The sequence below is a fragment of the Pholcus phalangioides genome, unplaced genomic scaffold (genome assembly GCF_987345545.1).
Source record: "Pholcus phalangioides strain wild (caught in Gottingen) unplaced genomic scaffold, Ppha-v1.0 ptg000172l_1, whole genome shotgun sequence".
Lineage (NCBI taxonomy): Eukaryota > Metazoa > Arthropoda > Arachnida > Araneae > Pholcidae > Pholcus > Pholcus phalangioides.
This window is the reverse complement of record NW_028301637.1, coordinates 7832152-7856757: the sequence shown is the minus strand read 5'-3', so window position 1 is coordinate 7856757 and position 24606 is coordinate 7832152. Positions and strand designations below refer to the sequence as shown.

The 24606-nt window shown below is 39.8% G+C and overlaps 1 protein-coding gene across 4 annotated transcripts in view; it reads left to right on the top strand.

The window, feature by feature from the left end:
* LOC149063661 (SEC14-like protein 2) overlaps nt 1-24606 on the top strand; it is a 108600-nt gene that overhangs the window by 78242 nt on the left and 5752 nt on the right. For 3 of the 4 annotated variants that reach the window (XM_089255932.1, XM_089255931.1, XM_089255933.1), the window contains exons 2-10: nt 320-400; nt 5307-5376; nt 7733-7776; nt 7897-7959; nt 9134-9227; nt 12587-12681; nt 16445-16526; nt 19728-19811; nt 21130-21216. In XM_089255932.1, coding sequence (XP_089112058.1) covers nt 347-400; nt 5307-5376; nt 7733-7776; nt 7897-7959; nt 9134-9227; nt 12587-12681; nt 16445-16526; nt 19728-19811; nt 21130-21216 — 673 coding nt within the window. In that variant the 5' untranslated portion in view covers nt 320-346. Of the gene's footprint in view, nt 1-151; nt 227-319; nt 401-5306; nt 5377-7732; nt 7777-7896; nt 7960-9133; nt 9228-12586; nt 12682-16444; nt 16527-19727; nt 19812-21129; nt 21217-24606 lie in introns of those variants that run through there. The other variant, XM_089255934.1, reaches the window with a different exon arrangement.

Genomic DNA, 24606 nt, shown 5'->3' with positions numbered 1-24606 from the left:
CATGAGGAAATATTCATTTTTTATGATTTTGCGTTTTTTGTTTTACTCGTGATGAAATTCATTTGCTTTTTCCTTTGGCTCATCTATTATTAAACTTGAATGAATTGTACACATATATGAACACGAATCAAATTTAAGAGAGAGAGACTCATTGTGTGTTTGGCGAAGATCCTTCCTACCTGTAGTGGTCAGTGCATTTACAATGATGAGTTCTCTGGAGTATTCGGTAATTTTGAACTCAACTGAAATATTTTTGTAAGGATTATAAGAAGTATAATTCGTGTGTTTAATGAGTTTCCTCTTCTCTGTATTGTGGTAGGAGCTGCCAAAAGCTGCCGGTATTGACATGGATAACACTGTACAGATCGAGCTCGAGAAGAGAGCCGGACAAATCAAAGAGGTGAGAGTATTATTTCATGTGTTTCATGTATTTCGCGTGGCTGGGAAAGTATGCCTTCAAATGAACGAATCACTGACTATTCCAAAAATACGCGATATTAGCACTCTATAGAGAAAATTTTCATGTAGCTATTATCTGCGCGTGGAGTGTTATATTGCTATGAAGTGAAGTTGTGTGAATTTAAAACATGTCTGGAACGTGGTAGTGTTTGTAAAACATGTCGCTTTATGAATTCATATGACCGTTGGGGCACAAAACATCAGTGTCGTACATGGTCATGGAGTACTTGATGACGTTTCTTATAATAAGCTAACTGGTATGTATCTCAACATGGCTGTATCAGAGGTGACAGAATGGGCATGGCCATAGGATACTTGATGTCTGCAGATATCAAAGACGTTTAACTTAATAGGCTACGCCATCCGTTTCTCAGCTGGGCTGCACAGGAGGTGATGAAACATGTATGGTGTTGGGAGAGAATTGATGTCTACGATGTTTTTATACTGCTATGGGCTACGTGATAGGTTTCTTTGAAAGGCCGTATCGAAATAGACAAAACGTGTATGGCAATAAAAGAATTGACGTCGACGATTTGACTACAATGTTCACTTCTTATAGGCATCTTGACAGGTTTCTCCGAGAGTCTAAGTAGGAAGAGAAAACCGTGTATGGTCATGGGAGAATCGATGCTTCACTACTACAGGCTATAGCTACTTGATAGGTTTCTCTACAAAGCACTATAGGAGGCGACGAAACTGGTCTGGTCATGGGATACTTGATGCCCATAGATGTTAAAGTGCTCGCTCACCTAATAGACTATGTCACAGATTTTTCAGCAAGGCTATATAGGGAGCGACAAAACGGGTATGGTCGTGGTAATACTTGATGTCTGCAGATACAAGAGGTGGTTATTTTAATGGGCTACTTGATAGGTTTCTCAGCAAGGATATATGAGAGGTGGCAGAATGAATATGGGATACGTAACTGAATTTTGATTTCCACAGATGTCAAAGACGTTTCAATTTACAAGCTACTGGGTAGGTTTATTCGCAAGGCTTTACAAGAGGTGGCAAAACGTATATGGTCATGGGAAAATTTATTTTTCTACGATGCTTCATTAGTATAGGCTATTTCATAGGCTTCTCAGCAAGGCGGTATAGGAAGCCACAAAACGAGTCTGGTTACTTTGATGCCTACGATGTTTCGCTCGATAGGTTATTTGATAGGTACCTCCAAAAGGCTCTACGCAACCTTCTATAAAACAAAAAAATATCCAAAACTTATGGGAATACTTGATGTCTACAGATAATCAAAGATGCTTCACTTTATGAGCTATTTGACAGGCTTCTTAGCCAGACTGCGTAGGAGGTTAAAAAACTCGTATGGTGATGAGATACGTAATGTCCGTAGACGGCAGAGATGCTTCTCTTAATAAGTTACATCTGACATGTGTTTTTCAGCAAGTACTGTACAGGAGGTGGCAAAACGTGTGCAGTCCACAGGATAATTGGCATCTACTATTTTCTACTGCTTTCCTATCTCATAGGTTACTTAATATGTTTCTCAGTAAGGATATGTAGGAGCTGACAAAACCAGTATCGTCATGGGATTTTTTTGTCCACAACTGTCAAGGATGTTTCTCAGAATATGCTACATTACAGGTCTCTCTGCAAGGCTGTATAGCAAGTAACAGCCTTGATGATGTGTGTGGCCATGTCATTCATGGATGTTTCTTTACTATGTAGAGGCTATTTGGTAGGTTTCTCAACAAGATTGTATAAGAGGTGACAAAATATGTGTGGTTATGTGAGGATACTTTCTGTCCACAGATGTCAGAAATGCGTTGCTTGATAGGATTCTCAGCAAAGCTGTTTTGTAGGTGGAATAGCGTGCACGGTCATGGGATACACCCGTAGTTGTCAGAGACGTTTCACTTAATAGGCTACTTGATAGGTTTCACTGAGAGACTAGATAGTAGGAGATAAAACGTGTATGGTTAGTGTCGTGCATGGCCATGAGTAGGGCTCGGATTTTTATGACGTGACGCTTAAACGTACGTTGCTGATAGGTTATAAAACCTGAAATTTTCCGAATTTTTAAACCGATCAGTAACGATGTTTCACCTTTAGGTCATAAAAATCCGAGTCCTATTCATGAGATACTTAATGTCCACAGATGTCAGATATTTCTCATAATATGCAGCTGAGCTGCATAGGAGACGTGTACGGTCATAGGATAAACTTCATGCCAACGCTGTTTCACTGTTGTGTAGAAGCTATTTTACAGGATTTTCTGCAAGGTGTTGTATAAGAGATGACAGAACGATTATGGTCATGGGATGCTTGATGTCCACTGATGGCAGGGATGTTTCGCTACTACAGGCCACCCGAGAGATTTCTCAACTAAATTCTATAGGAGGCGAGAAAACGTGTATGTGGGACGCCAAACTCTTGTTATAACACTAGAATTGGCGAAATGCATGTTGGACATAAATCGTTGTTCGACTGTACCTTGTGACATTATATTTATACGTTATACGTGCACACATTTTTACGTTCTTGTTATTTGTATTATTTGTAATTATTACGTTATTTGTGCATATACCTGTTAATTTAAATCTCTTATTTCAATGTATATTCTCAGTATGAATGCACATACATGATTGATTAGGGCTCATTCAGATTCCATGTCAGGAACACACCAATTATTATTACAGCATCAGGATAGTTGAGTGCAGCTTGTGCAGATTTGCCGGTACCAGGGGGTCCCCAGAAAACGACGCAGGCAGTTTGAAAGTCTCTGGGGATTTCGTATAGCATAGCATACTTCGTAAAGAAAGTATGAAATCTAGCGCTTACGCTAAAGAATTTGTCGTATACTTCACGTAGACTGTACCCGTCTTTAAATCTCTTTTGTATCTCTAGCATAGTGCTATATCCTATTGGAGCACCCTGTTGATACACTGGTGATACGCTAGTCTCGACTTTGGAGCAGTACGAGACGTTGTCTTGCAACGTTTCACGCATCACTTCCCAGTGACACCCAGTATGCATAGTCTTAAGCTGGCTTAGTCTTTTTTTTCTATTGAAGATATCCTTGATAGTGAAAAGTACCTGACTCACCTTGCTCTACCTGGCACATGAAACTCTCGCAATCGTCGAGCCAGACCCCCGGGTGGTCGTGAGCGTAGGGGTTGTTGAGTGTGAAGCACCAACGCTTTGCTAGTGTGCCCATTTCCAGGCGTAGGTGGATTGCGAGGTGTAGTATTACCCGAGCAATGTTCTCGTAGGCGCCGTAGGTCCCCAGGTGGTCCTAGAGTTTAGCTGGGGGGTGGGTTGGATCCCTTAGATGTATTGCCGGAAAGCCAACTTTCAGGGGCGAAGCTTTACACTTGAGCCAACTTTAAGGGGCACACCCCAGAGTAATGCAGGGAAGTCAACACTCACCCTGCGGTAGCCAGGCGTCTTCCCACAATACGTCAGTGTAGTGCTGGGCAGCCGTTTCTATGTCCTCTTCTGCTGGAAGAGAAAACAATGTTAATTACATGGTAATTAAGTGAGTGAAGACAGAGACAGTTCATTGCACTTTTAAAATATTCATTTTTATTCTTCACGAAAGCAGTAGTTTATAAGCATATTCAGATACAAGCCATTTGGTATACAATGTATACCAAATGGCTGTATTGTATGTATTCAACATTGAAAGATACATGCATATAAGTTTGAATTTCGTATTTAGTTTTTTTAGAGTCATTGTCAGTTATAGAGAATATTGGGGATACCATATCAGGGAGCAGGAACCACCGGGGGTATGCCATATACGTGGCTTTAACGTTTTTAGCAGGGTCTGATTCGATAAGTTCAGCTTGTCCGTTAGGTATAGGTATATGTTCAGTTGTGCCGATGATGTCGTCTATCCTTTTGCTGCCAGTCTTGAGGTCGTTAATCCAGTGCGACTTGAGAATCTTGTGTGTGTACTTGAAAGGTTTTTTAGAGTTTAGCTGCCATTTAGAGAACATACCTTCTTCGTCGTTGTATTGAATTGTTGCTTTAGGTACGGTACCGTCTTTATCCCAGAGGACGTGGATTACAGGATTGGAGTGCATGTAGTCAGCTTGTAGTGATGTGCTGCCGACGAGCTTGTTGTCAGGATCTGTTACGTAGCGGTATATGTCGTAGTTGGCATTCTTGAAGTACGCTGACCATTGCACAAGTCTTTTGGCTCTGTACTGGTCCCAGGTGTATGATAGAGATTGTAGAAGTCCCTTGTCAGTCGGTAGCCACGGTGACACCTTTTCGTATTCTGCAAGGAGTTTAGCAGGAGACTGAGCTTGAGCAGTAGACATTCCGAATGTATAGTTGTATGATTGTATAGATTTTAGAGTCACATACCTGCGTATAGGTATCTGTAGCCAGTTCCTGGGTACAGCAGGTTGTGCTTTAGTCCGATAGTTCCCACGGCGATAAGTCCTTCGTCTCCTGTACGTATGTGTTCTGCGACGAAAGGTCAATCGGCGACGGTGTCCTGCGGAGTAGCGCCCTGCGTAGTATCGGCGAGTTCTGCGGAGGTACATACCCCGACGGGCCCGGTATCGGCTCCGGAGGAGGAGAAGTCTGCGTGACCACATGCTTGGCTCTCGGGTTGACGAATGCTGAGGTGTCACTATAAACACTGCACATGCCACACGCCGAGAAATAATCACAAAGCTATTGAATCTTTTACGAATTTCAGTGCTTTCAAAAGTAAACTTTCTTCACTAAACACAGTGCATGGGAATTTATATGTTACAGTAAATATGATAAATATCGGATTATTATGCATAATTATCCGTATATTTATCAAATTTACCGTAACATATATACAGGAAATGGTCTCTGATTTCAATGGTATGTCTCTGTTTTTATAGTTGAGGAAACGCCTTTCAGACATTTTGAAGCCACATCATACAGACGAATACCTGCTCAGGTGGTTGAGAGGTAAGTCAGCCAAGTACTGAATATATTATTGTAGCTGTATGCAGCGTTTTTGATACTTATGAAATCGCCATTTAAGCCGGCAGCTCAGGACACGCGTGGGGCATAGGCGGAATTGATAGACTTGGAAGTCTGGGGGGGGGGGCCCAGTCATTATTGCTGGGGGGGGGGGGCACGATGATGCCATATATACATTAGATCAGTCGACTTTACCTTTTAATTTGGTTTTTTCCTTTAAATTTAAAAATAATCTACCAAAAAAAAAAAAATATTTCCGTCTCTAAATCACTTTCTTCGTTCTCTATGGTGAGCCAGTCGCTGTGAGAAATGCTTTAACACTTAGGGGTCATTCAAGTATTACGTCAGCATTGGGGGGGGGAGTGGGTTTCGGAATTGCTGACTTTTGATGAAAAGGGGGAAGTGGGGGGGGTTTGAAGGTTGCTTACGTCATCAACCACCCTTTTTGAAGATATGAAATATTCTAAGCTGCTGACGAAATTTCGCTGACAAGGGGCAGTGTTTTGCTGAAATTTGCTGACGGGGGGGGGGGGGGTTAAAAATAGCTAAAAATCTTCTTACGTAATACTTGAATGGCCCCTTACTCTGTCGTTGCCTTCCGCAATTTCTTCGTCCGGGTCATTTTTGGCAGCGAAATTGGTCTGAAACCACCGCATATGGTCTTCAAGGGGGGCTAGTAATTACTTACGAGCCGATCTGAGACAAATTATGAAGATCATATAAACCAGTGATTCCCAACGTAGCGTTATCGCCTACGTTGGGAAGACGGAAAGTCTTAGGGGGGGAGGGCGATAGAAGCTACGGACATAACATAGGATCCTATGGGTTAGATTGCGTTGGGAGGGAGGAGCGATGTGAGAAAACATTATCTGAAGAAGGGGGCGATGAGACAAAAAATGGTTGGGAAACTATGATATAATAGAAAAATGATAGGGATTTCTATTGTGTGGGAGCGGTGGCCCACACAAGGTCGATAAGGCACTTGCCTAAAGTACCAAAGGATGTTTTGAGGTATTGCGAGTTCGATACCCGGTTCGTCCTTATCAGAAAACGTTCCTGACACAGGGGTACAACAGAAACGGCGACATGATCGCAGAAAAAATTGCTATCGCAGGGGTAACCCCCATCGAGGGGTTAGCGCACCAACCCCTCGATGAGTATAAAAAACAAGCCTGCCGTTCGGAATCGGCAATAAATTGTAGGTCCCATTCTAAAAAAAAAAAATTGCCCTCGGGTGCGGAAAATGACCGTGGTGTGACAAAAATGATCAAATTGCATTTGAGGATGAAAATCATCCCGATTTTTCATGCATACGTATGTTGAACTTGCCGTACTTTGATGATGGGAACAGGCAGGCAGTGCTCGCGACTGGAAAAAAAATAGTGGGCAGCAAAATTGGTGTGTGCTCACCAATTTCAGTGCCCACTGTACCTCATCTTTTAACGGTTTCAAATGGTTCAAAACGGTTCAAATTCAAGTTAAAACCTGCGATTCACATACATGTACGTAACTCAAATGGTCATTGTAAAGATATCAACCCAAATTAATTAATTAATTTCTAATTTTTAAGGCATTTTAATATACAATAAGCAAAAATGATTTTTTTTAATAATCAGTTTTGTCTCAGGTACGAGAGGTACTGTTTTGAACACAGCTTCTGAAGAAATGGAGAAGCTCCCATACCAGAGGACGAGTCCACTTCATAAGGAACGGGGGTCTGTGGGACCCCACGCGTGCGCTGCCGGCAGAAATTTGTTGTTCATGCTGCATACAGGGTGCCCCATAAGTGCTAGCAGGGCCTTTATTTCATCAACCGTCCGTCGTAGAGATATGATTTCAATTTAAAAAATGCTCAACAGGCGTTCAAAAATTACCCTGTTCTAGTTTTGAGAGTGAAAATACAGTGTGTTACAAAATAAAAAAAATCTGAATTTTTTTGTACGGTTTCCTTGTCCCATAACTTCCAATTAGAAAGTTGTTTTGCCGATTTTTGAATTCAAATATCTTAGCGAATATGACACTTAGAAACACGGAACTTTTTTTGTTTGTTTCAGACACACAACATTATTCTAATTGGAAGATAGAGGACGGGGGATCGTTTAAAAATTTAGATTTTCTTTATTTTGTGGCACACTGTGTATTTTCACTTCCAAAACTTGTACAGGGTAATTTTTTAACGCCTTTTGAGCATTTTTTAACATTGGAATCATACCTCTACGACGGACAGTTGATGAGATAAAAGCCGCATTGGCACTTACTTACAGGACACCCTGTGTATTTTGAAATAAACATATTCACACATGATTATTGGTGTTTATTTAATACTTTGATTCCTTGGCAGTTCGAGGATTCGATGTGAAGAGGACGGAACGTCTCTTGAGGACGGTATGGACAGCCATTTTCTTTTCATCTAAATGCTATATATCCTAGTTTGTTGCTTTACATTTTCTATATATGCCGTCATTCATGTTTTTTTTTTTCCTTCTTCAATATTTACATGTACAGTGTTTGCGATCAAGAGCGAGTTACGAAATCGATGATAGCCCCCAAAAGCTCGTTGAACCTGAAGTGAGTATCAATATCCGATGATTAATCCAGTGTTTCTTAACCTGGGGATATATGCCCCCCCCCCTTGCGAGATACTCCAGGATGGGGGGGGGGGTCACGGGTGAAAATCAAGTTGAGGGGAGTGAGACATGACGGGCTGCTACGGAGGGGGGGGGCACAAAGCGCGGTGAAAAAAATCAGATACAGTTGACGCTCGATATAACGACCCAGGCCCGTCATTTAGCGGGGCTTTTGAAAATGCACTAAAAATGGTATATATATATATATATACATTGAGTACATGTGTTTTGCCCCCCCCCTCCCCGGAAAAAGTTGAAATGACGGTCCTGTAACGACCCCCTCCGTCCCGTCGAAAACGACGTTATATTTGGAGGGTCGTTATATCGAAAGAAAATCATATATGATTTATATGATAACATTTGGGATTTATCCTACCTGTCGTTGTAATGGGATGGTCCTGCAACGAACGTCGACTGCATGAAGAAATTAAACTTCAAGTGAAGTATGGTGGGAAAAAATGAAGGGGAAATGAAGAGAGAGAGAGGGAGAGAGGAATTGCCCATATAGAGCCAGAGCCGTCTTAATGCATGCGCTCACTCAGACATAGCCCAGGGTCTTAAGTGCCTAGCAGGGTCCACTACTTGATACTAATAAGAATAAGTATGTGGATTTGTGTGTGTGTGTGTACTCAAGTATTCCCAGGAATATAGGGGCCACTGATGCTGCTAAAACGGTCCTGCATAGAACCAGGGCCAATCTAGGTATGGTCATGATATCAGTAGGGGCACTTACACAATGAGCTCTGGTACCATGATTCACGAGAAAAAGTACATACTTAAGCTGTCCTTTCTACCCGGGGGCCCATGGACGTGAGACGGCATAACATAGAACCAACCTCCCCCCCCCCCCCCGAATACTCATGAAATTCTTCGTCAATATCAATTTGGTCCAAAAAAAAATCAATTCGATAACAAGAAGCGTCTCGCTTTTTTATAAGGAGGGGGGCCCTGGATAGCGACAAATGGGGCCACGAGAAAGAAATATTGTCCAAAGGTGGGCCATGGGTGAAAAAAGAAAAGTTAAGAATCACTGAATTAAAAGACTACGGATGCATGAAATAAATTAATTTGCATACAACAAATATTTTGATTGATAATTGTTTTATTTATGATAGATAATGAAGAAGTATGCTTTCTTGGGTTTCCTCGGATTCGACAGAGATGGGACACCCGTGAGGTACATCGGTATCGGTAGAGGCGATTACGATGGTAAGAGAATATGCCTTCTCGGTTATTCTGTACGCATTGTGGAAATTTTGAAAATATCTGTATTCTTCCAAGTAACAGCGTTCTATATTGGTGTGTGTACGGCCTCCGACCTGCGGCCAAACTCCCACTAGAATGCGGCTCCATCTAGCCGCGATCCAATTTGGCGAACCGCAAGCAAAGTATCGACACATACATGACACGATATATACGTAAACTGCCCTTTTTTTCTGGAGTAAAATATGTGAAATCGGGAAAGTGCGAGGCATCGCCATTTATAACCAAAGATGTCGCCAAAAATAAGCAAAGCTGCCAATTACCATAGAAAATTAGCCAATGACCGTAAAAAGAAGCGCTACTGTAAATCGCAGTGGGTTAAAATGTAATTTACAGGGAAAAAAATGTATACAGTCGAATCGCGTTTCAACGAATACCGTTATAGCGAAAATCTAGTTTTAACGAACACTTTTCTAATTCCCTAAATAAGTATACATAGGAACAATGCTAGGCAACCTGTAAATACTTTATAACGAAATTTCGTTTTGAAGAAGTGATTCCTCCGGTCTCTTGGAGTTCGTTATAACGAGATTCGACTGTATTGATACATATATAAGAATATTCGTATAACCGTATTACTAATTGTAGTACAGTGATTGGAGTTCTAATTGAAGTGGAATCTTCCCTAACGGACATCTCCCTTTGGGGTCATTCAAGTATTACGTCAGCATCAGTGGAGTGGGTTTCGGAATTGTTGACTTTTGATGACGGGGGGGGGGGGGGGCGTTTGAAGGTTGCTTACGTCATCAACCACCCCTTTTTGAAGATATGAAATATTCTAAGCTGCTGACGAAATTTTGCTGATGGGGGGGGGGGAAGGGGGTCAGTGTTTTGCTGACGTGTGTAAAACATGCACACGTAGCATGCGCGAATGAGAATCATTAATTGGTTTAATGAAGGAGAAAGGTTACAACTTTTTCGATATTTATATCAGGCCTTTCTATTTTTATTTTGGAATTATGCATAATCGCCGGTGAAACTGATGAATGTAGTGAGATTCAATAGAAATCTCTTTATCGTTACAATTGGTGACTATGCATAACAACCGCACCGGTGTTCATTTTTTCACTCACCGTAACATACATTTCAACATAAAAATTTATAGGAACCAATTGTGACCAAAGCAAAACACTGTATGAATGTGAAAGTCGTATAAACGAGGCTCCACTGCACATCGTACCTCCCCCACACTAGCGGACAAAATGTTTGGTCCCATGGGTGTCCGTTATCGAGAGGTTCTACTGTATACAGGGTGTCGTGTAAGTGCTAGCAGGGCCTATATCTCATCAACCGTCCGTCGTAGAGGTATGATTTCCAATTTATAAATTGCTCAACAGGCGTTCAAAAATGATCCTGCAGTAGTTTTGGGAGTGGAAATACAGTGTGTCACAAAAAAAAAAATCTAAATTTTTATACCGTCCCTGTGTGCTCAAAGAACCCAGTTACAAAGTTGTCCTGTCTCTCGTGATGCCTTTTGAGCATTTTTTTAAATTGGAATCATACCTCTACGACGGACGGTTGATGACATAAAGGCCCTGCTAGCACTTACAAGATACCATGTATATCAGTGATTCCCAGCGTGGGCGTTAACGCCCCCTTGGGGGCGATAGAATGTTCCAGGAGGGGGGGGGGGGGCGGTAGATGCTACGGGTACAACACAGGATTCTATGGGTTAGATCGCGATGGGGGAAAAAGGTTGGGAAACTATGCTGCATACTGTATATTGCTCAATCACTTTGGCTCGTCTTCTGGAAGAAATTTCTGGCTCCGGCTCTGGTTAGAGCAGGGTTTTCGAAACGTTTTTAGTCTAAGAGCCCCCCCCCCCCCCCATTTTTCAGGGTTTTTCTTTCTCATGCACCTCCTCCTTTTTAAGCCGATCCTATATTATACCCACGGATTATTATTTCGCCTTCTCCGGGGATCGATATCGCCCTCTTTGGGAAACACTGTTGAAAAAATAAGACGTGGAAGAGAAAGTGTGAAAAGGCGGTAACAAGACAATTGATATTCAACAAGATCCTTGAATATTACAGGTGGCTGGACGAAGTGCGGTTTATCACGTGAAGAGTCTCCCGGTTTTTTTCCTTAAACCAATATCATCCTTCTCCGAACCTTGCCATTACACATGCGCATGTAATGGTGACGAATCTCTGCCGGTCTCGCATACCTCACCCAGATGAAGCGCATGCGCTGACGGGTCGCTTCATCTGATATATTGTTACATATTTATACATTACACGAAACGCACACGCACTTAGGGAGTTGTTCAAAATGGCCTCTGTGTCTAAAACTGATGATTGTATACACTAAAAACGCATCTGTAACATTACGAATACATTTACGTAAGCTTTATGAAAAAGATAGAGCCAAAAATATACAGGGTGGGCAAAAAGTACGTAGAAACTTTATAAATGAATAAAAACTGGAAAAATAACCGAAATAAGAAACGGTTTGCAGGGTCAGCATCGCTAGGTCATGGGAATTTTTTGAAGACATGAAAAAAAACAGCCGATAGGTGACGCTGACGTGCACAAGTCAAAGAAAAGATACTCAAATAACGAACAGAATGCCTCCAAATCGTTTCTTACAACAGTATGTGTTCAACATCACCACCACCACAGGGGATAAGGGGCCATTCAAGCATTACGTAAGCAGATTTTCAGTCATTTTTGACCCCTCCCCTACTTCTCAGCAAAAGTCAGCAAAACAGTGACCTCCTCCCCCCCCCCCCCCGTCAGCAAAATTTCGACAGCAGCTCAGAATATTTCATATCTTCAAAAAGGGGTGGTTGATGACGTAAGCAACCTTCAAACCCCCTCCCCCCCTGTCATCAAAAGTCAGCAAATCCCAAACCCCCTCCACCCCCCTCGATGCTGACATAATACTTGAATAACCCCTAACACATTGCAGGCGAGTCACAAATCCAGCAACGGCAGAGTGCAGCAGCTCCACATACGCTGTTTATAACGGTGAACTCGTCGCGGATTAGAAGCGCAAGGTCTTATAACCGTCTCATTTGCATATTTCCACCGAAGTTACTCGTATCAGCGCCACCTATCGGCTGTTTTTTAGTTTTTTTCCTTGTCTTAAAAAAAATTCCCACGGCCTAGCGATATTTTTCCGGTTTTTATGAATTTTAAAAGTTTCTACGGACTTTTTGCCCACCCTGTATATAAACTCCCCCCAATAAACAAAACATTATTCTGAATTGTATTTTAAACCTTAACTGAATTACGTGTTATTTCGATTTACTTCATAAGAAATAAAATGCTTTTCATGCACATGATGTGATTTACTTTTTGCAGGATTCGTCCGCAGCCTGTCGACATTCGACATCTGTATTTTTTGCGCTTACGTGTTCGTCAAAGACATTGATGCCATGCGTAAAAATGATGCCAAGGTAAATAAATACGTCAGCATAAAACTCATTTTTAAGATCATTACCGGCCAATCAATCGGCCTGTGCCAAGATTTTGCGACACGATTGCACTAAAATTTGAAAATTTCATGAAAATATTATGTGTTGTCCAATTGGACATGCCTTCCCAAGACTAGACACTATAGCCCCGTTTACATGTGTAACAAAGTATCCCGGGAAGTTCTCGGTAACTGGGGATTTTCACTACAACCCACTTATATGCTATTTAAGCCCCGTTCACATGTGCAAGATTGGGGTGGCTTTGATGATAATTACAGGCATGGCAACATTTTTCCCCTCGTAGGGAAAAAAAGGTGGGAGAGAAGCTCATCACACACAAAGAAAGCCCATCTTTCTTGGGGTGGATTGCTGGTCGACCTTCTCTCCCATAATCCTTTGCGCCGCGAAAACTACTGTAAGCTCCTTCGTCAGCCATCTTGAATCAACAACTTCCGTTCAGCCCACGTGACCAATGACGACTTCCGGAAAGAAGAGTGGGGAATACCGGCATAAACTAAACGTCATGTGAATGGTTTGTAGCGAAAATCCCCGTTACCAGGAACTTCCCAGGATATTTTATTGCACATGTGAACAGGGCTTTAGTTTATGCCGGTATCCCCCTTCTTTTCGGAAGTCGTCCCTGGTCACGTGGTTTGAACGGGTGGTTGGCTCAAGATGGCCGACGAAGGAACTAACAGCAATATTCGCGGCACAAAGGATTATGGGAGAGGAGGTCGAAGTAACCCACCATTATTCCGCAACAAAGATGGGACCCTTTTGACGGATCTCCGTCCCACCTTTTTTTCCCCCATGAGGAAGAAAAAAGTTGCCGTACAGGTATAGTCACCAAAGCTACCCCCCCCCCCCAATCTTACACATGTAAACGGGGCGGGGCTTAAGAAGTTTCTATGACGTCATTTTTATTACAACATGTAGTTTGATCGCTGTGAGAACTAATATTATTTTACAGTGCATGTTTCCACATTCCTTTGGTGAATTTCCAACGAATCGGTATACGTCAGAATGTGTGTGTGTGTGTGTGTGTGTGGCCCTAAGGAATTAATGTTGTCAGAGTTGTGCATGTTTCGTGTTGTATTGGTGCTGCCATCTGTTTTCCATATTTTGAATAAAAAACAGAAAGTGTCAGCATTTTCACGTTACTTGAGTACCGTGTTGAAAGTCCGCCGGTTCTCTGCGGAGAAACTTTTTCCAACTCCCAAACCAACTTCAGGTGACCACCACTGTCCCGTCAAAGGGGGGTTCGAACCTGCATCCTCGTGACGAGAATTGATGACCTTGTCCAGGTGACTGTAAAGCGGCCAATCGTTGAAAACTCCTACTAGTATTTGACCGTACACGCAGCTCGTACACATTCCTCAGCTGAATTTCTAACGAATAGGTACATGCAGGAAAGTGTTGCGTGTGTTTGAGTGTACATGGTGGCTCTATATCGTGTTTATGGTGTCGGTGTTTTGCTCGTTTCGTGTTGTAAGGGGAAAATGGTAAGTGCCTGAATTTTCTGTTGTGTAAGCATCGTGTCGAAGGGGGGTCTGCCTGCTCTCTGTGGAGGATCTTCAGCAAATGGTACACCGTCTCGCATTCACACCTTGGAAGTTCGGAAAGAGCAGATTGCCAACATCAGGCGAGATCACCAGTGTGCGACGAATAGGGTTCGAATCTGCGAACCGTTACGCAGAAACTCTCGCGTTCGCATATTTGGGAGCACCAGGTTAGGCGTCAATCAAGTGTTACGTTGGCATGGCAGTGATTATCAACCCTTTCAAGCCCGCGGCCCGGTTTCATTCATTTTTGTGAGTTGGAGGCCCGATCAAACACCCGACCAACGGAAAATGAACGAGGAAAAATGTAACGGCAAATCACACGCGGCCCGGTGGTTGAGAAACACCGCTCTACAGAGTCACTTCAGTGATGTGGAAATGTGTTGCGGACCATGTAAGTGTTCTAGATATTTGTCGCGATCAGCTAAAGTGCTCTGGAACTGTGCGCGCGTCACTCAAGTGATCCGTAATTATGCCACCGATCGCGCTTAAGTAATCTGGGAATGTGCAACAGGTAACTTGAGTGATGCTAGAACTGCACTGCGAGCCGCTTAAGTGCTCTAAAACTGTGCCACACGTCACTTGAGGGATCTCTAAATAGGCCACGGACCGCTTAATTATTCTGTAAATGTCCCACGGGTCCGTTGAGTGATTTGTGAATGTGTTAACGGGCCCACTAGAGTAATCTGAAAATGTGCCGCGGGCCTCTTAAATGCACTGGAATTGTGCAAGGGGCACTTGAACGATCTATAGATATACCGTTAATTATTCTAGAAATGTGCCACGGGTCAGTTGAGTGATTTCTGAATATGTCACGGGTCCACTTGAGTAATCTGAAAACGTGCCGTGCCGCTTAAATGCTCTCGAATTGTGCAGCGGGTCATTTGAGCGATCTATAGATGTACCGCTTACTTCATCTTTACAAAATTAGGTTTGAGATGGTGGGGGACACACCACATAACCCCTAGGGATACGGGTTTAACATATACAGCTTAGAAGGTGGGTCGCCATGAATTTCTCAAGGAGAAATTTCGAATTCTTAGCCTTCAAACAGCATTGAAAAAATTAACAGAAGGTATTTTTTTCCGAAATTTTAATTTTTACTAAAAATACTTTTCGCATTAAAAATATAAATTTTTGACCATCTGGGAGAGGGGGACGCTAGCCTCCCTATGCCCCCCCCCCCCACATACGTACGTCTCGGATCCCAATATGCGGTAAAGGATACAAAGAAGGCTGACTGATAGCACAAGACCAGTATAATGTCATGGAAATCGAACGATTTAAATTGAGGATGAAATCGATTATGAATTTTATCTGATTTATTATTGATTTCAATATGGGATTTAAGACTTTACATTCGAATTAAGATTTAATATGGAACATATGGGATTATATGCTTGATTTCCGATTTTATACGTAGATTTGTGATCTCGCAATTGATTTTACACTTAGATTATGATTTTATAGTTGTTATGATTGTAATGTATATTTTGTAATGTATGCTTTTTTATGAATAAATTGCCAGAGGTATCCAGTCCGTGTGGGCAATGAGCCGATATTGCCATATGGCGATGTGGCCTGGATATCTTTCGGTTTGACGGTAAAGGGTAGGGGGCAGAGCTGACGAAATTTCGCTGATAAGGGGAAGGTCAAATTTGTGCTGAATTTTGCTGACGGGGGGGGGGGGTCAAAAACAGCTAAACATCTGCTGACGTAATACTTTAACGGCCCCCTTACACTGAACGCGTAGTTGCATTGAAATATAGGAGCTGCAAATGCACCAATATAGCAGAGCAAAGAATCGGTTCTCCCCTCAAATAATGTCTCGGAAATAGTCGGGGAAAAAAAAGCATTATAGATATCCGCGATTGGCAATAGCGATAACACTAACGTCATAATTTGGCTCAGAAATAGTGGACGAGTCTGTCCAGTTTTTCAATGAGCTAAACATACTGCAATGTCACAGGATGTCGCGCCATCGAAATACGGATTCGATTATAATTGCAGGATTTACACCACCCAATCGGGAACAACCAGAAACATGGAATACGGCATGTTCTTAAATTATGTGATTTTATTGCTTTGTAGTTGGTACTTGACCGATTCTGTCGGTCATACGACGAATATTCGAAATTTACGGTCATATTTTCAGTGAGTAACAGTAGAATTTTCTTAACTTGCAGGAAGGGAAATTCAGAGAAGACGAAATTTTAGCCATATTCGATATGGAAGGATTCAGTCTCCAGCAGATAGCGCATAAACATGGTGAGTAATCAATAACCGAGTATAATAATAATTGCATAATCCAGTGCTCTTCAACCGTTGGTCAGCGAAACATTCCGATCAATTCACGTAGCGACTGTACAGTTTCAGATTTATTATATAGACGTATTGTTACCTCTCTCTGTATTGGTTTTTCCTTCTGTCAGCCCTCAGCAGGTCTGCGAATTATTTTCACTTTTTTTTAGCCGATCCGCAAATTATTTCTCCGTCTTCTTTCCCTGTCTCCGCAAATTATTCTAAAATTTATTAATTATTCGCCTGGCCGCACACAAATTATCCCTTTAATTTATTCATTTTCATCCCGGTCCGCAAAAATTATTCCTCTCATTCATTTAATATTTCTCTTATTCACCTATATTGTGTCAGTCCGCAAATTATCACCCTTTTTCTGCCCGTCTGCAAATTATTTCTTCCTTTTTTTTGTCTATCCGCAAATGATTCCTTTAATTTATTCATTTTAACAGTCCGCAAATTATTTCTGTTACTCAACTATTTTGTGTCAGTCCGCAAATTATTTCTGTTACTCACCTATTTTGTGTCAGTCCGCAAATTATTTCTTCCTTTTTTGTCTATCCACAAATGATTCCTTTAATTTATTCATTTTAACGGTCCGCAAATTATTTCTGTTATTCACATATTTTGTGTCAGTCCGCAAATTATCACCATTTTTCTGCCCGTCTGCAAATTACTTCTTTTTTTTGTCTATCCACAAATGATTCCTTTAATTTATTCATTTTAACGGTCCGCAAATTATTTCTGTTACTCACCTATTTTGTGTCAGTCCGCAAATTATTCCCCCTTTATTGCCTGTCCGCAAATTATTTCTTCCTTTTTGTCTATCCACATATGATTCCTTTAATTTATTCATTTAAACGGTCCGCAAATTATTTCTGTTACTCAACTATTTTGTGTCAGTCCGCAAATTATTTCTGTTACTCACCTATTTTGTGTCAGTCCGCAAATTATTTCTGTTACTCACCTATTTTGTGTCAGTCCGCAAATTATTTCTTCCTTTTTTGTCTATCCACAAATGATTCCTTTAATTTATTCATTTTAACGGTCCGCAAATTATTTCTGTTATTCACATATTTTGTGTCAGTCCGCAAATTATCACCATTTTTCTGGCCGTCTGCAAATTACTTCTTTTTTTTGTCTATCCACAAATGATTCCTTTAATTTATTCATTTTAACGGTCCGCAAATTATTTCTGTTACTCACCTATTTTGTGTCAGTCCGCAAATTATTCCCCCTTTATTGCCTGTCCGCAAATTATTTATTTTTTTGTCTATCCACATATGATTCCTTTAATTTATTCATTTAAACGGTCCGCAAATTATTTCTGTTATTCACATATTTTGTGTCAGTCCGCAAATTGTCACCCTTTTTCTGCCCGTCTGCAAATTATTTATTTTTTTGTCTATCCACAAATGATTCCTTTAATTTATTCATTTTAACGGTCCGCAAATTATTTCTGTTACTCACCTATTTTGTGTCAGTCCGCAAATTATTTCTCCAATTAATTTATTATTTGTTGATCCTCAATTTTTTCCCCCATTTCAGCGCAAGTTTTCTCTCTCATTATATATTTTAGTGTCAGACCAAAAATTATACCTCCCGTGTATTTATTTCTTGCCGGTCCGCAAATTATTTCTCACATTCCCGCTGGTCCACGAAATTGTTCAAACTACTTTCACCGGTCCGTAGCTGTAAGAAGGTCGAAGAACTCTGGTATAATCGACCGAACACGCACAGCGTTTTCGTTGAATTTCAGTTGACTTTCATGTAACATGCTTATACTTTTATCACATGATCATAACTGAATCACTGCCTCAACAAAAAAAGAAGAAAAAATGCAACTTTCTTAAGGAAATTTCAATGGTTTTAGGGTGATTTTGGGGCACTGATTCCGAATCTTGCATCAGTTATGTCAGATTGGCCCTAGATTTCGAGATAAAGTGAAAAATATGTATTTCAATAATAATCACACATTGTTGAGAGTATGCGTAGTTATTGAAATATATAATTTTCACTTCATCTCGAAATCTAGGGCCAATCTGACATAACCGATGCCAGATTCGGAATCAGTGCCCCGAAATCACCCTAAAACCATTGAAATATATTTGCCAATGATTTACTGACTTTATTTACAATTGAAGTTTCCGTACTCTGAGTAGCTTCCCCTCAAAAAACTGCTTATCCGAATACTGCCAAATTTTTGGGATATCTGAATGAGACCATAGGAGAGAGGGATTTATGAAAAAAAAGTTCAATTTTCGACCACCAGGTGAAAAAGGAGCTTTTTTTATAATGCATTTTACATTTTTCCATGGTTGATACAGGGTATATACCAAGTTTCTCAATGGAATACGTCTACAAGAACTGGCGCTACATAGGTCTGAGTAGTTTCAGTATACTGACACTGCTCAGACCAATGTAGCGCCCATTCTGGAAAGCGTATTGCATCGAAACTTGGTATATACGCTATATGGTCCATGGGGGAGGGGGAAGAAAATTACATAAAATATATAGCGCCACTTTTTCACCTGGTAATCGAAAATTGAACTATTCTTTTTATTTCATAAATCTCTCTCCTATGGTAACATTCAGATATCCAAAAAATTTGGCTGTATTGGGACGGAAAGCTACTCAGAGTACGGAAACTTCAATTATAATCACGCTATAACTAAATACAGTAAATCATTGGCAAAGAATATTTCAGTGGTTTTAGGGTGATTTTGGGGCACTGATTCCGAATCTGACATTGGTTATGCCAGATTGGCCCTAGATTTCGAGATAAAGTGAAAATTATATATTTCAATGGTAATCACACATTGTAGCGAGTAATCTCAAAAACTAGATCCCAGTGCAAAACCAACACCCAGTTTTGAAACCAGTAGCCTCAATACACCCTAAAACCATTAAAATTTCCTTAAGTTTGAATTTTAATCACTCGGTATAACGCACAGATTCAATGTGATTTGTATACTGCTTATGGTGTATTGCCATTGTAATTTAATTTTCACTTCATCTCGAAAGCTAGAGCCAATCAATGCCATATTCGAAATCAGTGGCCCCAAAAGCATACAAATAATCGGTGAAATATTTTTGAGAACAAAATTGGTGTTGATCACTGTACTTAAAATTACAATACTATACTCTTATCGTTCTTTCTGCCTGATATAGTTATCGAGACCGGCATTGATATGATGAGAATGTTCCAGGACTACAATCCTCCGGAAGTTCTTAAGAGACTGCTGATAATTAATGGTAAGCACTCGTTTCAATGATTTATTGATTATAAGGCGAAGTGTGCATTCAATTTTTTCAGGATGGCTTCACACGCAAATGTGTTAACTCTCATGATTTCACGAAATCCTCACAATGAAACATATTTTTATTCATTTATTTCCATTTATTAATTACATTTCATTCATTATCGTTTACTTTTTGTTCATTAATAGCTATAATACCCGGCGCTGCCCGGGTTTTCTTTAATGAGGCTTTTGGATCACGTGATATCTCCGTCTTTCTGGGAGGGACATACAAACTGTGTTCAAGTTAACCAATATGGCGACTTCCTGCGCGACTCATGAATTGCACAAATCTACTTTAGAAACGTAGAAATGAATATTTCCTCCCTTTTTTTAAGGGGCGCGCGCGCTTGGTATTTCGATTCCTCCCCCCTGAACTTCAAGTTATCCACCTGTGCCTGTGTTTCAAAAAATATCTTTATTAAAGCCGTGGGATTTCTTCGATGTACTTTTTACGGCCCATAATTAATTTTAAAACATCCTAAACTACATGAGAGTATTCATGCAGTTGAATATTAAGAGACAGTAAGGAGACATTAATTTTCATGCTTGAGAAGATATAACTAAAAAGTTGAAACCAATGTTACTGCATGGATATCGAACTCAAAAATATGTCCGGCTAATTACTTTGTATTTAATTTCCTGGGCTTCGTATCTCTAAGCGAATTCAATATTTCAAAAATCGACAATTCAATATAATTTTTAAAATTACTGACGTGGAATAAAATCCCACTAAATTTCCGCATTTCTGCAGTAGAATTGGCAATTTTAACACTGATTTCTATGGGGATCATCCTTTGCCTTACCCTCAAAGTCATGCTGATGATTATTCTAACGTCTATTCAAAAAAAATCTCATTACTAGGAGGATTGAAAATGTGGCAAATCATTACAAAGGCATAAACTATAGTACATACACACTGGCAGCGTTAAAGAAGTGACAAACCATTGTAAAGGTATATGCACGTCTGAAACGCATTGCTAGGGAACCACGGCAAATAAAGTAAACGTTCCGAAAGTTATTGTTGAGGCCCCAAAACCATTGTTGCCCGACAGTTTTTCGCCCATTTTGGTCATTTTCCCTACTCTGACGAACTTTTAAAGTAGGCCATCATTCAAGTCGGGTCCCATTTGGTATACATGCAAAATTTGGCGACGATCAATCTAAAATTGTAGATTTGTATAAACACACGAACAGAAAATCAATTTTACATTATATATATATATAGATAGATTTTTTATTTGTAATTAATTTGTTTATTCATTGTTACTCAGCTCCTGTGTACTTTTCTGTCGTGTTCAACATGTTCAAGCCAATATTGAAGATGGACTTTATTCAAAGACTTGAGGTCCATTCGAGAGGTAAGTATCCATAAGGCGAATTGATGCTGTTACTTGGCTAATAGTGTGATATGCGATTTCCTGCGAGTGCGATTGACTGTGAAATCTCGATATAATGGTATTCTGCGGGGCCACGAAAAAATATCGTTGTATCGAAAGGCAACATTGTCATCACGCGGCACGGAATTTATAATATTGTTGGAATCTTTTCTTAATCTGCTTTGCTGGTACCCTCCGAAAACGCACTTTGAAGTATTCATTCGTCGCAAAAGAAACTAACCAATTAGTTGATTAATGAAATTCATTCAGAGATGCATCGCCCCTATTAAGAAGTTTACCGTACGGTACTCTTGTGTCTTACAGAGAAAGCGGCAATACCGACAGCTTTTTTGAAATTTCCGGTGATCATGCGATGCAAAACACCAATGTCATTGGACGCTGCTGGAAGAATGGCAACGATAAAAAGAAATATCGTTGTAGCTGTTTGAAAATATCTTAAAAATTATCGTTATATAGCAGTGGATCCCATCTTTTGTCCCTTCCCGCACCACCACAGCAAGGTGACTTACCTTCCCGCAACACCTTGGATAATAAGTTTTATATCTGTTAGAAAATTCAGTTTCTTTTCCCTGTAATTGATTACATTAATTCTGTGGTGAGATGGCAAAATGTCACACAAGTCACTTTTCCCAAAAAAAAATTGAGTTGTTCGCATTCTGGTGTCTCGTTCGTCAAGTTTTTGGAAGGTGACAAAATTTCCACCATCTCTTTCGGTTTATGAGTAATCCGACCATATTTGCTAAAGGAAAATAAGCGAGGTCGGGCATCGAAATACGGGACATCACCAATTATCGCCGAAAGTGATGCCAAACGTACGCAAAGTTGCTAAATCATGCTAAAATCGCAGAAAAGTCGCCAATAGCGGGAAATAAAGCGCTTCTGCAAGTTGCTGTGATTTAAAAAAAAAGACACGTATTTAAGATGACATTCTTATTTTTAGTCGTGATTATATCGTAATGTAGTTTCTGAGTTGGGAAGAGAATTGTAGTTGCTGGTTTTGAGAATACAATGAAGGAAAAAAAAAAACAAGTTGGCTTCACTGAAAATGCTTGAAAAACCGGGACATTTTTGGAAAAAAATCGGGACAGCACCGGGAAATACGGGACTTAATGGTCACCCCAACGGAGGAAAATTGCAATAAGTCAAAAAAAAAACCCTCAGTATTAGGGTGACCATACGTCCCGTATTTCCCGGGAGAGTCCCGGTATTTTCTCTTTTTTTGGCCGTCCCGACTTTTTGGCAAAAGTGTCCTGGTTTTTCCCGTATTTCACACGAAGCCTACTTGAATTTTTATTCTTTATTGAAGTCGAAGATTGAAATTATTTTTCAACTCAAATTATTTTATGATAGTTACAACTATATATAGGATATTAATCTCCCGCATTTGCCTTGGTAAACGTTTTTTTTTCGTGGAATACATTTTCATCCACTGCAGTTTGCAGTAATGCATCATTTCCCGCCATTGTGATTTTCCGTAATTTCAACAATATTTGGCAACTTTGTTTGGTTTTGGCGTAGTTTTTGGCAATAATTGGCGATGTCCCGTATTTCTCTGGAGGAAATATGGTCAGCCTACTCAGTATCACATTTTATCACATTTTTGGAAAATATTGTTTACAAATTTGTCCTCGTGAAATTTTGAAAAAGTGATTTTTTTACATTTCGCCATCTGAGTACAGAATTAATTATCCAATAACTAATTTCTATGAATTCTTTTACTTATTGTTTAATGTCTTTTTGGCTATGGCTAATATTTAATTTTTTTTTAATTAATTCAAAAACTAAATTTAAAAAATATATATTTTTTTAGCATTTTTTTGAGATTTATTAAAAGAGAATTCATTGAATAAGATCGTCACTTATTGATTCCAGCAGCAAAAACTATAAATTAATGTTTCCTTGACACTTGACTGATTTTTTGTGGCATTTTTCCCTGAGTCAGCATCAAGTATGAACACACCATGCTAATAACACGACGTACCAATGTAAACAAACTGAAAAATACATTTCATTTCATTTCATTCCGTGCACCGCCCAGGCTCTATCGACCATTGACTGAAAAATACAGTAGTTTAGGTGAATAATGGCATTTGTTTCTCAACCGAAAACAAGTAATCGGAAAAAAAAACTTCTACAACGCAAAATTCGTATGGCACATTATTTCTGCGAGTAGAAGTCAGAAGATAAGGCGTCAAAATATTGGTATGATTAGGGTGACCATACGTCCCGTATTTACCAAGACAGTCTGTCCGGTTTTTCTGTTTTTTTGGGCGTCCCGACTTTTTAGCAAAAGTGTCCCGGTTTTTTCCGTTTTTTACACGAAGCTTACTTGAACTTTTATTCTTTATTGAAGTCAAAGAATGAAATTATTTTCCCACTCATAAATTATATTATGATAATTACTATATAACGATAATTACTATATAACATGATAATTACTATATAACGATAATTACTATATAACATGATAATTACTATATAACATGATAATTATTATATAACGATAATTACTATATAACATGATAATTATTATATAACGATAATTACTATATAACATGATAATTATTATATAACATGATAATTAAGAATATTAATCTCGCTCACATTTGTCTTCGTGAACGTTTATTTCGTGGAATTCATTTAAATCCACTGCAATTTGCAGTAATGCTTTATTTCCCGCCATTTTGATTTTTTTTTACCCATTTCACCAATATTTGGCAACTTTGTTCGCTTTTGGCGTCATTTTTGGCGATAATTGGCGATGTCCCGTATTTTCCCTCATTTGAATTCCCAATTTTCCATATTTCTTCCGAGAAAATATGGTCAGCATAGGTATGATTCATATTTGTTTTTAGGAATTGAAAAATACCATTTTTATCATCAGTCAACATGTTGTAATTATTTTATTTCCTATCTCGCACCCCCGGTTGGAAACCACTGTTATAGACGTAGCCTCTGTACCGACAGGTGTTTAACATCAGACTATAGGCAATTCCAAACAAGATCTGAAAAAATATATATATCGTTTCAGAGGGGATATTATATATCGTTATTTTGAGTACCGTTGTAGCGAGTATTCACTGTATTAGCAAGTGCGAAGAGATTTCAATGAGCTCAAGGAGAGGATAATTCTAAACCGCCAGCATATAGATATTGTAGATAAACATTTTTTGTAGATAATACATTGCAGAGAGAGAGAGAGAGCTACAGCATAAAATATACACGGAAGCATCAAATGCAAGTGGTAGAGATACACAAATTTTGCATTAAAAAGTTTTTGAATCGGGAATTTCGCATTTATTAGCAAAAAAACTTCATATCAAAAATTTCGCATTTGTTCGCTAAAAACAA